This window comes from Galeopterus variegatus, unplaced genomic scaffold (assembly GCF_000696425.1).
Source record: "Galeopterus variegatus unplaced genomic scaffold, G_variegatus-3.0.2 Scaffold1473, whole genome shotgun sequence".
NCBI lineage: Eukaryota > Metazoa > Chordata > Mammalia > Dermoptera > Cynocephalidae > Galeopterus > Galeopterus variegatus.
Genome location: NW_007727584.1, coordinates 33,851 through 49,238, shown reverse-complemented (window position 1 = coordinate 49,238; position 15,388 = coordinate 33,851). Strand labels below are relative to the sequence as shown.

The 15,388-nt window shown below is 51.4% G+C and overlaps 1 protein-coding gene across 1 annotated transcript in view; it reads right to left on the bottom strand.

The window, feature by feature from the left end:
• DGAT2 (diacylglycerol O-acyltransferase 2) overlaps positions 1–15,388 on the bottom strand; it is a 36,591-nt gene that overhangs the window by 9,616 nt on the left and 11,587 nt on the right. Inside the window, exons 2-4 of the mRNA XM_008577261.1 lie at positions 8,881–9,009; positions 852–959; positions 391–461 (exon numbers count right to left, since the gene is read on the bottom strand). Of these exons, the coding sequence (XP_008575483.1) occupies positions 391–461; positions 852–959; positions 8,881–9,009 (308 nt within the window). The remainder of the gene's footprint in view (positions 1–390; positions 462–851; positions 960–8,880; positions 9,010–15,388) is intronic.

Here is a 15,388-nt window from a genome sequence, read left to right as displayed (position 1 = left end):
CGACAAGACCAAGCCAACGGTTAAGATCCCCTTACTGGTCATCTTTTTTTTTTTTTAAAAAGAAGCTAACAACTATCATATTTCCCTTTTTGCTTTGACTGCCAGGAAGCTCAGAGCTAAATGTGCAGCTCACCTGCAGCACCTCTGTTGACTGAACACTAGTATTTTTCCCTCCCAAGTCTTGATTTTTCTCTCAACCCATATGGCATTACATGTATCCTAAATTCCCTCCAATCCTGCATAAAGCAGGGTGTAGTATGAATAGATGCTAATAGTGAAGATTCCACATGATTCAACTCAGTACACAGGGTCACTGTGGATGCGTGGTGGGTTAAGTTCAGATTTCCCATTCATTCCCACCCTCCCAAGATAATACCCACTAGTCTTTACCTGGATGGGAAAATAGTCTCGAAAATAGCGCCACACAGCCCAGTTTCGGACCCACTTTGACCTCCTGCCACCTTCCAGGAAACAAAACACAATGTTGGGAAGAAGTAAGGGTGGGGGAATGTCTGGGCAAGGCAAACAAGACAGAGCCAGTTTGAAACCGAGGTAGGTGACTCTCACCCCATGTAGCATCTTTGCCCCCTTCCCAATGGGCCCCTTCCCACATTCTTTACCTCATGTATGCAAACCCTAGATTGAGTAGTGAACTGCTCTCAGGACTAGGGGGGTGCCTTTTGAGGAGCTTTCAACCCCCAACCCCAAACCATACACTGGACTAGCCCAGTGCTTTTCACTAAGTAGGTGTTAAGTAAAAAGAGACAGCACTCATGATGTAGAACTCTGCTTGTGCAGGAGGGAGTGTCCCAAGGGCGAGGGAGTGGAGCAAGGGAAACCTGTGCTCTTACCTTTCTTGGGCGTGTTCCAGTCAAACACCAGCCACGTTAAGTAGAGCACAGAGATGAGCCAGCAATCAGTGCAGAACATGTACATGAGGATGACACTGCAGCCCATTCCTGGGGTGGGTGGTGGGGAAGATGGCCACAGGTCAGGCCCTGTCCTGCCTGGCTGGGCCTCAATCTCCCCTCCAGGCAGTAGTAGAGTGAGTGTTTACTGTGTCACTAAGCTAGGCACAGCTGGAGCCACAGGTATGGGGCCCATGGCCCCAGCCCCTGAAAAATGGTTACGGTAATACTCAGCCTGGGGAGGGGCAGGCTCATGGGACACAGCCTCATCTCCTAGATCCTGTTGGGCTGTCCTGGCATTGAGGGACACCTGGGCTCCATGGTATTTGGGCAGTAGCACCAGAGGAGGCAGACTTCAGCCTCTTGAGAAGCTGTTCTTGCTGTCCCCTCTTTGCACAGTCCTATACCAGTGCCCAGCACAGTAACTGTGGATAAGGGAGGGAACACCTACCAAGTGCCTCTACATCTCAAGACTCAAGCTGAGCCACTGTCACAAGTGTGACACAGGGTGAATTTTACCCCATTTTAGAGATCAGAATGCTGAGGCCCAAGGGGGAGGTAACTTGCCCAAGGTCACCCAGCAGGACAGTGGCAGAACCAGAATTCAAATTCAGGTCTGACTCTAAAGTCTATACTCTATGCCAGGCTTTAGAAGTTCACCAAAACTGAGAAGTCCTAGACTGTCACTGGAGGGACCTGAGAGAGAGAAGTCCTCCCCCAGGAGGAGGGGAAACCCCCTTCCAGCATAACAGAGGGCCAGACAGTCCCAGGCTAAAGCTTGCAGCCCATCAGCCTCCCTCTCCTCAAAAACTGCAGAAAGACAATCGGAAAACTCCTAGGGGCCAGCTGCCATTTGTTCACTGTGTTCTGGGTCTGCTGGCTGTAAGGCTGAATAACCCAGCATAGAGGGAAGGAAGGCTCATGCCAAGCGTGGTTTATCTTGTGGCTCACCCCTAGATCCCCTCGTCACATCTGGGCTTCTCTCTCTCCAATCTTCACCTGGCCTTCAAGGCCTAGCTCAGACCTCATCGCTCCAGGAAGTGTTCCCCAATATCATACATCCTACATGGATCTGTCACCTCTGAATTTCCCACACTAGGGGGCCCACATCTTCTCTGTCCCTTGGCACTCAGTACAAGACCAGGGGGCAGCAGGTACTCATGCTTAGTAGAAGAAGCGTGGCCTCCTCCAGCACCCTGTCCATTGCCCAGGGAGGGAGGCTAACCCTTGCTGTATGCCCACCTTCTGCTGGGCACTGAGCTGGACATGGCTCTCTAGGGCTGCCTGGCTCTGGAATTCTAGGATCTCTTCTTCCCACCATGCTGAGCCTGCTCTGGTTTCCCGTGGGTGAGGACAGGACCAGATGCAGACTCTCTATGAGCCTAAGGGCAGGGAAATGGTGGCCCCTTGCCATCCCCAATCCAGTCCTGAGTCAGCCTTTTCTCAGAATAGCTAAAAACAGGGTACAACTATCTTGGGAGAGGCAGTGAACACAGAGTGATCAGGTGACCAGTTTTTCAGGACCAGCTTAGGAGTGTAACATCACAGATAGGGAAGATGAGTCTGTCTCGAGGGAAGCATTTGCAGCCTACTAAAAGCCTGTTAAAGGCAATCTGTGAAGTACTTAAAGCTGCTTGGTAAACAGCTATGCATCTAAGTTAAGGCTGCTTACAAAGTCACACTGTTCAGCAGTTTGCTACAGGTCCCTGGAAAAGTCTGGGGGCCCAGGAAGAGATCTGTCTCAGGGGTGGAGTCACCATATAGAGCCTTCACTAGAGCAATGTCGAGCAGAAATGTTGAATCAGAGTTGCAGCACAGAAACCCCATCAGTACCATGTCTAATGGAGATCCCAGGCCTGTGGAGCTACCAGAGTGGAACAAGAGGCTGGGAGAGCTGATGTGTGACTTGAAACCAGGAAGACATAGGAGTGGAGTCGCCCAAGGACTCGGGGACCCAAGCCCCACACCAGTGTGCAGAGGAGGTGGAACATGGAGTCAAGGTACATGATTTGCCAGCTTTGAGATTTAACGTCTGCCCTGCTGGGTTTCAGACTTGTTTGGGACCTGTTACACTTTTCTTTTGGCCTATTTCTCTCTTTTGGAACGGGAATATGTACCCTATGCTTGTCTCACCGTTGTATCTTTGAAGTAGATAACTTGTTTTGAATTTCACAGATGGGACTTTGAACTTTGGACTTTTGAATTGAAACAAGTTAAGACTTTGGGGGTGAATGAATGTATTTGTATGTGAAAAGGACATGAGTTTTGGTGGTCTAGGTGCAGAATGTAGTGGATTGAATTATGTCCCCCCAAAACTATTGAAGCTTGAATTGTGTTCCAAGTTTTATGTATTAGAAATTTGGCTCCCACTGTGACTGTTAAGAGGGTAGGAAATCCTATTATGGTNTTTACTGTGTCACTAAGCTAGGCACAGCTGGAGCCACAGGTATGGGGCCCATGGCCCCAGCCCCTGAAAAATGGTTACGGTAATACTCAGCCTGGGGAGGGGCAGGCTCATGGGACACAGCCTCATCTCCTAGATCCTGTTGGGCTGTCCTGGCATTGAGGGACACCTGGGCTCCATGGTATTTGGGCAGTAGCACCAGAGGAGGCAGACTTCAGCCTCTTGAGAAGCTGTTCTTGCTGTCCCCTCTTTGCACAGTCCTATACCAGTGCCCAGCACAGTAACTGTGGATAAGGGAGGGAACACCTACCAAGTGCCTCTACATCTCAAGACTCAAGCTGAGCCACTGTCACAAGTGTGACACAGGGTGAATTTTACCCCATTTTAGAGATCAGAATGCTGAGGCCCAAGGGGGAGGTAACTTGCCCAAGGTCACCCAGCAGGACAGTGGCAGAACCAGAATTCAAATTCAGGTCTGACTCTAAAGTCTATACTCTATGCCAGGCTTTAGAAGTTCACCAAAACTGAGAAGTCCTAGACTGTCACTGGAGGGACCTGAGAGAGAGAAGTCCTCCCCCAGGAGGAGGGGAAACCCCCTTCCAGCATAACAGAGGGCCAGACAGTCCCAGGCTAAAGCTTGCAGCCCATCAGCCTCCCTCTCCTCAAAAACTGCAGAAAGACAATCGGAAAACTCCTAGGGGCCAGCTGCCATTTGTTCACTGTGTTCTGGGTCTGCTGGCTGTAAGGCTGAATAACCCAGCATAGAGGGAAGGAAGGCTCATGCCAAGCGTGGTTTATCTTGTGGCTCACCCCTAGATCCCCTCGTCACATCTGGGCTTCTCTCTCTCCAATCTTCACCTGGCCTTCAAGGCCTAGCTCAGACCTCATCGCTCCAGGAAGTGTTCCCCAATATCATACATCCTACATGGATCTGTCACCTCTGAATTTCCCACACTAGGGGGCCCACATCTTCTCTGTCCCTTGGCACTCAGTACAAGACCAGGGGGCAGCAGGTACTCATGCTTAGTAGAAGAAGCGTGGCCTCCTCCAGCACCCTGTCCATTGCCCAGGGAGGGAGGCTAACCCTTGCTGTATGCCCACCTTCTGCTGGGCACTGAGCTGGACATGGCTCTCTAGGGCTGCCTGGCTCTGGAATTCTAGGATCTCTTCTTCCCACCATGCTGAGCCTGCTCTGGTTTCCCGTGGGTGAGGACAGGACCAGATGCAGACTCTCTATGAGCCTAAGGGCAGGGAAATGGTGGCCCCTTGCCATCCCCAATCCAGTCCTGAGTCAGCCTTTTCTCAGAATAGCTAAAAACAGGGTACAACTATCTTGGGAGAGGCAGTGAACACAGAGTGATCAGGTGACCAGTTTTTCAGGACCAGCTTAGGAGTGTAACATCACAGATAGGGAAGATGAGTCTGTCTCGAGGGAAGCATTTGCAGCCTACTAAAAGCCTGTTAAAGGCAATCTGTGAAGTACTTAAAGCTGCTTGGTAAACAGCTATGCATCTAAGTTAAGGCTGCTTACAAAGTCACACTGTTCAGCAGTTTGCAAAAGGTCCCTGGAAAAGTCTGGGGGCCCAGGAAGAGATCTGTCTCAGGGGTGGAGTCACCATATAGAGCCTTCACTAGGTGCAGAATGTAGTCGATTGAATTATGTCCCCCCAAAACTATTGAAGCTTGAATTGTGTTCCAAGTTTTATGTATTAGAAATTTGGCTCCCACTGTGACTGTTAAGAGGGTGGGAAATCCTATTATGGTAACTGAAAGGTGGAGCCTTGAAGAGGTGATTGGATTGTAAGACCGTGCTATAGTGAATGGATTAAAAATGGTGGTCAGGGGTGTGATTCTAAGGGGTTTAAAAGAAGAGGAGAGTCTGTCTTTCTCTGCTCTCTCTGCTTCCACCATCTTGCAATGTGAGACCCCTGGGTCACCGTTGCCACCACCGGATAGACTTTGGACTTCCCAGCCTCAGAAACTGTAAGCAATAAATGTCATTTTTCTTTATAAATCACCCAGTTTCAGGTATTTTGTTATAAGCAACATAAATGGACTAATACAGTCACCTTTCTTTGGCCTGGAAAAGGGGCCACTCTAGCCCCCTATACTCCACAGATATTCAACCTCCTGTAAAGGCTAGGTGGATGCTTCAGGTGGGCCTGGGTAGGGTCCATGAGGCTCAGGCTAGGGACTGAGCAGCTTAAGGCTAGGTGGATGCTTCAGGTGGGCCTGGGTAGGGTCCATGAGGCTCAGGCTAGGGACTGGCAGGAAACCTACCTGCCAGCAAACCCCAAACTCTCCTGAGGGGTAGAGGAACCAGAAAGGGTGAGCCCCAGGCCCAGCTACCTAGAGGGCTGGACTCTCTGGGAGGGTGAGTATCCCTACCCACCTATCCCTACTCTGTTGCTAAGGCAGCCTGAAAGGAGGAGAAGAGAACTGACTGGGAGTCCAGAGACTGCATTCTAGTCCTAGCATCCTCAGTTGGGGACCTGCTCCCTCACGCCTGTGTATCTACAGCCCTCCCTCTCTGCACTCAGCATCTCCCTCTTCATCACCAGTCCCCCCCATTAGACTCCCTTCAGTAGACAGCCATTGAGCTCCTTGGGAGCTGGAACCAGGTCAGATCAATCTCTCTAGCCCCAGCAACCAATACAGGTAAGGTTTATTGGGCAAAAGGATGAACTGAACCCACCAAATGACCTTCCTTTCTCAGAGCCTAATCCTTGTCCTCTGAACGACAGGCTCTCTTAGGTTAGGGGTTACAGGAGGAACCAAAGCCACCGGGCCCAGGAGATGCAAGCAATGTGTGCTTAAAAGACACTGCTTGCACCACACATGGCAGGCTCAGGATCACCTTTCCACTTTGCCCCCTCCCCACACATTATGGTGGCCCACAAAGAAGACCGTGATACAAAACTCTGGAGCCCCAAGGCTGACACGTCAACAGGTATTGCTAATACTTCTGTGGTTTGTTAGATTTGTAAGTAAAGGAAATGCTGAGTTTCCATAAGGGATGAGTGAAAATGTAGATGTCACTTGTTTCCACATCCACGTCCCTAGACACTTAACTGTGTGTTAAGTTCACATATCATCTCATTTAATCTTCCCAACATGCTGTAAGGAGGTTGAGATTCAAGGGTAGGCTGTGGCCAGTAAGTGGCAAGACAAAGGCTCCCAGAGTCTGTTTGGTTCCTGAGTCCATGCTCTTCACTGGGCCACGCCCCTGCCTGTCCTGCCAATGAGCATCCACACACTGCCCCCCAGCTACTGCGCTCCCCGCGCCACACTCTCCTGAGTGAGCCACAGGGTCGGCCCAATATTTACATTTCATTATCATTGGTTTCCTGTGAAATCCAATGTACTTTGTATTACACATTTAAGAATGCTGAGAAGGTCCACAGCCTTCACCAGATCGCCAGAGGACTCCAGGACACAAAAGCGGTGAATAGCCTCTGGAGCAGAGGGATGCCAGGGGTGCCACAGCAGCCTTTGCAATACCAGGACAGCCTCTGCCAGCAGGTTTGGGAGGCAGTGGGAGGGAGCGGCTGGGGCTGCTCAGGGTAGTAATTAGCAGCATGGCAGACCTGCCTGTCCAAGCAGGCCTGGCTCCCACCTACATGAGGGCACTGAGAAGACACCGGGCCGGTTTCTAGGCTGTGGTTGGGCCTGATTAATTGTTAACCTACAGCCTGTGGCCAGTCCCCATTGAGTCTTGCGTGGGTTGGGGTTTTACACACTGCTCAGCTCCCCACCAGCCAAGCCCTGACCCACTAAGACAGAAGTAGTGGTGGCTTCTGGGTGCCAGTGGAGCAAAGGGAGCTAGTGTAGCAGACTCGGCAGGGGTCTGGGAGGCCAGAGTCCCTGGCCTCTTGTCCTTGGTCCTACTACTTTCTTCTCACATGACCCTGAACAAAGCTCTGTCCCCAATGGGTCCCTGATCTGAACAAGGAGGTTACACTGTGCTCTCTACTCCAGGATTCTAATAAGTGGCGAAATGCAAGCCAAGTTGGGGGTTTGAGCCCTGAGGGAGCCGGGCTCTGTTCCCCAAACCAGTGTCTATCTTTTTGAGGCCATATGTCCCTGTAAGAATCTGAGGACAGCTATGGTCCTTCTATCCAGAAAAAGGTGCATATACTCTCACATAAAATTTGGCATATAATTTTAGGGGTTCACGGACCCACCCAAAGCCCCCTGTTGGGACTAAAGGTGAAGGCTGGCTGTCTCAGCCTAGGCCCACTAATTCTGGGCTCCTTGGTAAGGTGGGCTCCCTGGGGAATGCATGGGCTCCTGCTCAAATACCAACTCTGCCATTTAATGAGCTTCTCAGTCTCAGGTAGTCACTGAAACTCTGTGAGTTTCCATTTCCTCACCTGTGAAGTGGGGATTTGAGGAAAGACACGCCAAGGGCCTGGCACACTGTGGGGGTTCGATAAATAGCACCCTTGTCTCCTCCTTTGCCCTGCATATGTAGTCTCAGAGCATCCTGCTGGGAAGACGGCTGCTCAGTGCTGACTTGGTAACCCCTGATGATCCCCCACGAGCCCAGACAGCTGTGAAGAGTGGGCCGCCCAGAGAGATGTGCTCACAGCTGCCAGCATGCACTCCATGATGCTTTGCAGCAGGTCTGGCTGTCCTGATAAGTGGGAAAGCTACCTGCTATGCTGAGGACACAGAGGCCTGGGGAAGGAGAGGCTTCTAGGAGAGTAGCAAGGGGTCCAGGCATGTCTTCTCCAAGACAATCCACATGGTCCTGACCCTGGCCTGGATGGCAACCCAGGGAGTGAGGGTATTTAGTCGGATCTGCAGAAGCAGCAACCAAAACACTGACATGGCAGTGTCAAGAGACAAAAGGAGCAGGCATTAGATGTTAAACAGCCGTGGAAGCAGCTGGGGAATGCGTTCAGCAGAGGGTGGGTGAGGCCTGGATGTGGGGTCTGAGGGCACTTTCCAAAAACAGCTCCCATATAATGGGGACCCACCATGATCAGGCCCTGTGTTGGACGCTTTCGTTCCTTATCTTCAATTCCCACAAAATCCATGTGAAGTAGGTAGCATTTTCCTCACATTTGAAATGAAGAGACTAAGATTCAGAGAGTGAAGTAACCCATGTAAGGTCACAGAGCGTGTCTGTAGCAGAGTCAGGATTCCAGCCTGGCACCACACCACGATAAGGCAAAGCAACATACCTGCTGGAAAATGTGTGCTGGTGGGCAGGGTGGCATTATGGGAAAGGCACAGACTTCGGAGGTCCTATAGACCTGGATTTAAATCCTTGTGACTTTGAGCAAGTTACCCAACTCCTCTGAGACTTGGGGTTTCCCATCTGTAAAATGGGAACTATACCACTACCTCCCACTGAATTTCACTGAGTCCTCCTGCATGACTAGGGGGAGAGCACTTGATCTGGGACCCAAAAGGTGATGATTAAATGGGAGGATGCTATCGGGCAGCTTGTGTAAGGACTGCTCTTACCCCTCACCCCTGCAGAACCGAGTCCCTGCTCTAACAGAGATTGGGGAGGTGGTCCTTGCCTGCCTATCTGCTTCCCTCTAAGCCCAAACTTACCCATCGTGAGAAAGGTCAGAACCCATTGTAGCACCGAGATGACTTGTAGCTGCTTTTCCACCTTAGATCTATTGAGCCAGGTGATGGAGAAGAGGTCCTGGAGGGCAAAGAGGATGCTGGAGCCAGTGCCTGCAGCAGAGGGGAAATGTCATCATATGCCACCCTTCCCTCCAGTCTCAGGGTCCCCAACACCAACCCACTTCCCACAGGTGCCTTCCTAGATGTGAGAGGAGCATGGTCCACAGAATCAGACAGACTTGGGTTCAGATTCTATTCCTGCCACCAAATGGCTTTGTAACTGTGGGCTGTTCACATGCTTCCCTGGGCCCCAGTTTCTATATATACACAATGGGAAAGGTGTCCTCCTCATAGGGTCACTCTGGGGACCAAAAGAGTTATCTAAAGAGGCTAGCTTGGGGGCTGGACCCTGGGGAGGCTCTCAATTACCAGGTCTCTTCCCTCCTCTCTGTTCCAAACTCCTGTTCTTCTTTATCTGGATCTAGTACAAATATTTAATCTTTGCTCTCTGTATCTGTGAGGCCAAGGACATAGGTTCAACATCCAATTTTCAATGTTTTTTCCTCCATGTGTACTTTGAGCATCCCCAGTCCCTGCCCTGCCCCTCTTATCCCCAGGAATGACATTCCTTTTCCAAGGAGCAGAGCCTATTTGCTCCTATTTCCAGCACCACCAATACTACCACCACTGCCACTGTCAGAGAGATTTACACTTTCAGCTTCAGCTCAGTGCCCAAAGCTTGGGGCCCAGAGAGAAGTCAGGTGGGAGGCTTTGCCCAGTGACCAGTGAGCTTCAGGCAGCCTGGATGACACTGAGGACTGTAATTATGTTTGCTACCAAGCAGGGGCCAAGCCTGGAAATGAGGACAAGATGTGCCTTTAATTGGTTCTGTGGCTGTGCCCCCAGGATGATGCCCTGGACTCCAGCAGCTGAAAGGCAGTGGGATCAGGAAGTCTGGTGACTGCAGGAATGGCAGCACTGAGAAGAACATGGATGAGGTTCCTAATCCATTCCCCATTCCTTCCAGCAGCTAGACGAAAGTAGTGGGCCACTTCAAACCCCCTCTTCTGCTGAGCCCCAGCTGCAAGTCCTTTCCTCAGCACATCTTCACTGAGTACCTATTGTGTGCTGGTCAAACATTCCTTCACGCATTGCAAAGCTCGAGCACAGATGATTTAGTCACAATCTTGTCCTTGAGGGTCTCATAACATTTTAACCTTGCCCATAAGCTGGGAGCAGGAAGCGAGAAGGGCTTAGAGACTTAAACTCAAGCATCTGCTGTTCTTCAGAATCTGTGGAGCAATGGGGTCACAGCAGAGTTCAAAAAGGGATACACTTCTCCTCAGCTGAAAGTTAACAATTGCTTTGACTTTTAGAAGACAGATAGGAAATGCCAAGTCTCAAGGAGAACACACAGTCCTGTCCCCTTTAGGTCTGATGGATCAGAGGGAGGGGGCTTGATACAACAGAAGCATCAGACCTGGGTACAAACCTTGGTTCTACCCACTATGTGACCCCAGGCAAGACCACAGGGCTCACTGTCATATTCCCAGTGCAGGGCACATACTGGGTGCTCAGAGGCATCTAATACAGGCATAACTGGAGTGGATGTGGCAGTACGTGAACTCACAAAAGGAAATAAAAAGGCTGGGCCACGAGCCATGACAGGGATTTGACTCAAAATTGCTCCTTTATAAAAATCCCAGCATTATAGGCCCTCCCTCCTCCAGACTTGCCCCACAACCCTTCCTGGAACCTGAGGGTGCTCTGCGGTCATCTAGTATAGCCTATTGGACAGCCAGGGAGACTGAGGCCCAGAGAGGGGCACTGACTAGCCCAGGGTTACCCCAGCAGTTGGTGATGGAGCCAAGGCTAGAACCCAGAATTCTTGCCCCTGCTCAGGGTACCTCCCCTTTCCCATAGTAGCTGCTGAGTGCAACGGGCTCTGCCCAGGGGACATAGCGGGTCCAAGGGTAGGCTGTGCTTAGGGCCTAAACAGATGACTGAGACACAGTCTTATCCTTCAGGGTCTCATGCTTTCACCTTGGCCTACACATGGTAAGAAGGCCGAGTGAGGATATGAGAGAGGGAGGTGAGGCCCATGCACAGGCCTGACCCCTGACCCGAGAGCTGGCTGGCTAAGTCATCTTCTAGCAGCTGGCTCTGCCTCCTGAGCTGTGCAGGATGAAGTGAAGGAGCCTGGCTGCTAGGGGTAGGTGAATGGGTAAGTGAGTCCCTGCTCTATCTGGAGCAGACTAGGTGCCTTGGCTGGAGAAGACAAAATGTACTCTAGCACTTTCCTATTCAAAGTGTAGTCTGGGAACGGCAGCATCAGCATCACCTGTGACTGGTCAGAAATGCAGGATCTCAGGTCCCAGGCTGGATCTACTAAATCAGCATCTGCATTTTAACATGACTCCCAGGTGATTAAGTTTGAGAAACACTACTGTAAGTGCCCCAGTCCAAAGGTTCAGGGCAAGATTGGGGTCGGGGGAGGGAGTGGGCGGCCACCATCTTCTGCTGGGCAGGAAAGAGGGCGATGGTGAGCAGGGCATCAGACATCTCACACCTGTGCATCCCACTGCAGACACAACCCTGAGGCCAATGGTTTGGGCAGTGCTTAAGGAAAAGGTGCACAGGGAGTCATCTTATCTAGCCCCCTTCCTTTGGGTCAGGGACAACCAACTATGGCTGTGGTGGCACTCCAGCTTGGGGGAGGAGTGTAGAAATTCCACAGTGGTGACATATTCCTAGTTGAAGCAACCAAGACGACCTAAAAATTCTTCCTCATCCCTAATCCAAATCCCTCTGCTAAGCTTATTCGGTTTCTTACCAGTAGATAAGGTCAGAGTACAGGAACCACAGACCATTTTGTTCAACCCTCACCCCATTATACAGACTGGAAACAGATAGCCCAAGGGACTCTCACAAGCCCCAGAGCAAGGTAGGCCAGAGCCCAGGCTTTTCCTACATGGCACATTCCGTTCTCATTCTGCCTTATCCAGCCCCAACTACCACCCACAGACTGTTCTGCCAATGAAGAGGGAAATGCAAAGGCTGCCGAAGAATGACAGGTTTTTCTGTGGGAGCTAGGGTGGGGGTTGTCTGGGGAGGGGGCTGCAATGCTGCATTCCTCAAGCCCAGCTCACCCAGATAATTGCAGCCTGCTGACTACAGAGCCCAGCCCCAGGAGCTGGCCTGTCCATAGATTCTGACCCCCAAGACTGCAGTGGAAGCCCCCAATGGACCTAAGAAATATTGAGTCACTGCTCCTCTACCTAGAAGGCCTCTCCTAGCTTTGCCCACCTGGTGATTCCCTGACAATGATATAAAGCAGCATGTCCTCCAGGAAGCCTTTGGAGAGAGAAGGTTTTTCCTTCTCTGGGATTGAAAACTCTAAGGACCATGAAGCCTGGAACTGTCAGGGGCCCTCTTGTCACCCCATGGAGATAACCTTTTTGAAGATGAGGTCAGAATAGGTCAGCACAATGGAGAAATAAGAGGGAGAAAGAGTCCTCCTTTTGGGATCCCATAGCCCCTTACCTTGTACTAACTTTGCAAGTTACAGGTTGATTCTCCCATCAGACTGGAAGCTGCCTGAGAAGGCCAGGCCTGGGTCTTCCACATCGGGGTCTCCTGTGCCCTGCCAGGGCCTGACCCTGAGTGGGCACTCAGAAAGGTTTGTTGAGCAAGAGGAGGAGCAGGTGTCTGCTCTGGCGATTCCTCAGCCCCCTCAGGCTCCCTTTCTGCAGGGCTAAGTGATAGGTATGAGGCCCAAGAGGCCCATGAAGCTTTGGGGCCTCCAAAGCACTTGTGTAGGCACTCAGATTCCTGTGAGCTTGGCATCATCACCCCTATTTTGATGGTGACGTGGCCAAGAGGGTGGCAGAGCTGGACTAAATTCACGCCCAACTTCCAGGCTTGTGTCTGTCCCTATGCTGCAGGTCCCCCAAGTCCCTTCTTTCTTTTCCCCACAACAAAGCCAGGGGGAGGTTGGGAGGGGACAGGGGAAAATGACCTGTTTTCCATCAGAGGGATGGGCCAGGACCAGCCATCTTGTGCAGCAGGTCTTAGGGTTCCAGTCCAGTTCTGCCACCAACTCCCGTGTTAACATGGCTGAGTCACTTCACCTCCCCAGGCTTCGGTTTCCCCATCTATCAAATGGGGGTAAGAAGGATGAACTCTGTAATCTCTGGTGTCCATGCTCCTGAGGACTCCTGACCAGGTATTTGGGACCTGGAGCTCACCACCTTGCAGCAGTCCTGGTACAGCTGCCCAGGCAGATAGGAAGTGAAGGTTAGGTGGGCACCCCCAGGCTGCTGCCAGCACTTGCCACCCAGCTGTCAGCACTTCCTCTGCCCTGGCTGTGGCTGGGAGGGGTTCAGCAGAAGCTGGTGGGGATGCCAATGCTGCAATCAGATGCCACCACCTTCACATCCAGCCTGACTGTTCCCAACTCCTGGGTGGGGCCCACAGAAAGCATCAGCATCTGGCCAGGTCCCAGCTCCAATCTGCTTCCTTGCCACCCACAGCCTCCCTCGGCACAGCTGCACTCCCTGCACACTCTCACAGCACCAGCCCCACTGCAGCCAGTGTCTATTTACTTGGCCATTCCCCCTGCCAGTGACTCCTGGGTGCCAGGGCTGATAACTGATTCACCTGTGTCTCCAGAGCCTTGCACAGGGCCTGGCAAGAAAAGGAGCTCATCGAGGTTCACTGGATGGCTGGCAGATCCACAAGCTCCAGAGGTAGCTGAAGGCCTGGGTGCTCATGTTAGACTGGGCTGCCTGGAGGGAGGCCAAGCCTGCTCCATCACTGAGGACTCCAGAGATGGGGGGTGAGCTTCTCTCACCCTCCCTAGGCATGAGTTTCCCCACCTATGAAGGGAACAGAACCCCTCTACCTACAGATGTCTTTTTTCATGAGGAGAGATGAGACAGGCTGCAGAGTAAGTTGCCTAGTCCTACGGAGAAAAGATTCCCAATAACCAATTCAAATAACTGCTCCTGGGCATTATTTATTTTACACAGCTCATTTGCTCCTACATTTGGAGAGGACAGAGGGAGTAGAGCTGCCAGAGAAGCCCACAGCAGCTTTCGCACCATCCAGAAAGCAATCTCCTTCCGCAAGTCTAATGGGGCATCACTGTCCCACAGCACTCTCTGGGAAGGTAGACAAGGCAGGAACTGGCAACCCTATTTCACAGAGAAGGAAACTGAAGTGAGATGAAGCCAAAAGAGGTTAAACCACTTGCTTGAGGTCAGGGTGTTGGAAGCCGAGATTCAAGGCAGGTATATGGGCTCCAAGTTCCTTATCATTTCTATAATGTTATGCTATTGAGGGCTGCTCCCCACTAAACAAACCAGTCTATACCCAGACTTCAGGAACACACCCTGGCTAAGGAGGGCTGCCTGCTCTGCCCCATTCCATGCCCAAAGTCTTATGAGGACATTCTCATGTAGACTGGATATGCAAGGAGGGTGAACTCACCACCCATGTGCTCCCACAAGTTGAGCTCCTGTTGAGGGTAAAACCAAAGCCACCTGCAGCAGTGGGGCCAAACAGCCCTCAGTACCAGGGCCCCGCCTGGAGTGGTGGTGGGTGTATCTGGACATCTCCTTGCCCAACATTTGATATCAGAGTGACCAGGGAGGCCACACCCCAGGGCTAATGAAACCAGAGTTTCCTGGGCCTCCTCTTGTACATACTTGAGGGCAGCCGAGTCTGAACCTAAACCCCCACACCAGATCTGAGAAAAGGGCCCTGGGTCATCTCTGCTTCTGGCTCTGTGACCACGGACAAGACACTTAACTTCTCTCAGCCTCGGTTTTCTCACCTGTAAAATGAGGATAATAATCTCTACCTCACTAGGTTGTTGAGAAGATTAAGGAAAAAGCATGTGTAAGGTACAGTGGCATTTGTTAGGTAATTAGGCAGCATCTACTGCCATTTCTCCTACCGTCTACCAGAGCAGGAAGGGGATGAGTACTGAGCAAACAGTTTTCCAGAGGTGTGTGGTCACAAGGTTGTGTGTTATGAGAGGAGGTAGCAGAGTGAGGGTAGGGGCAGGGGCACCTCCAAGGAGGCCACGAGGCCTCTCCAGGGCCATGAAGACAAGAGCTGGGAGGCGAGGAGGAGGAAAGTGGGCACTGTGGCTGGGGGAACTGCTGGAACAAAGACTTGGAGGGAGTTCTAATGAGACAGGACCAAATACAGATGCTCAACAGCACAGAAATGGGGGTGGGGGAAAGTTTACCCAAAACAGAAGTTGAGAATAGAGAATGAGTAGTCAAAGGCGGCTTCCTGGAGGAGGTGGGTGAGGACAGAGATAAGACCCTAAGCACAGAGCACTTACAAGGCACCAAGCACTATACTAGCCACTGGGGAAACAGCAGTGAACACAGCAGATAATGTCCTTCTTGTTAAGAGGCTTAAATCGTTCTGCTGAGGAAGAGATAAAACACTTACTGGTGAATGTATGATGTGAAGT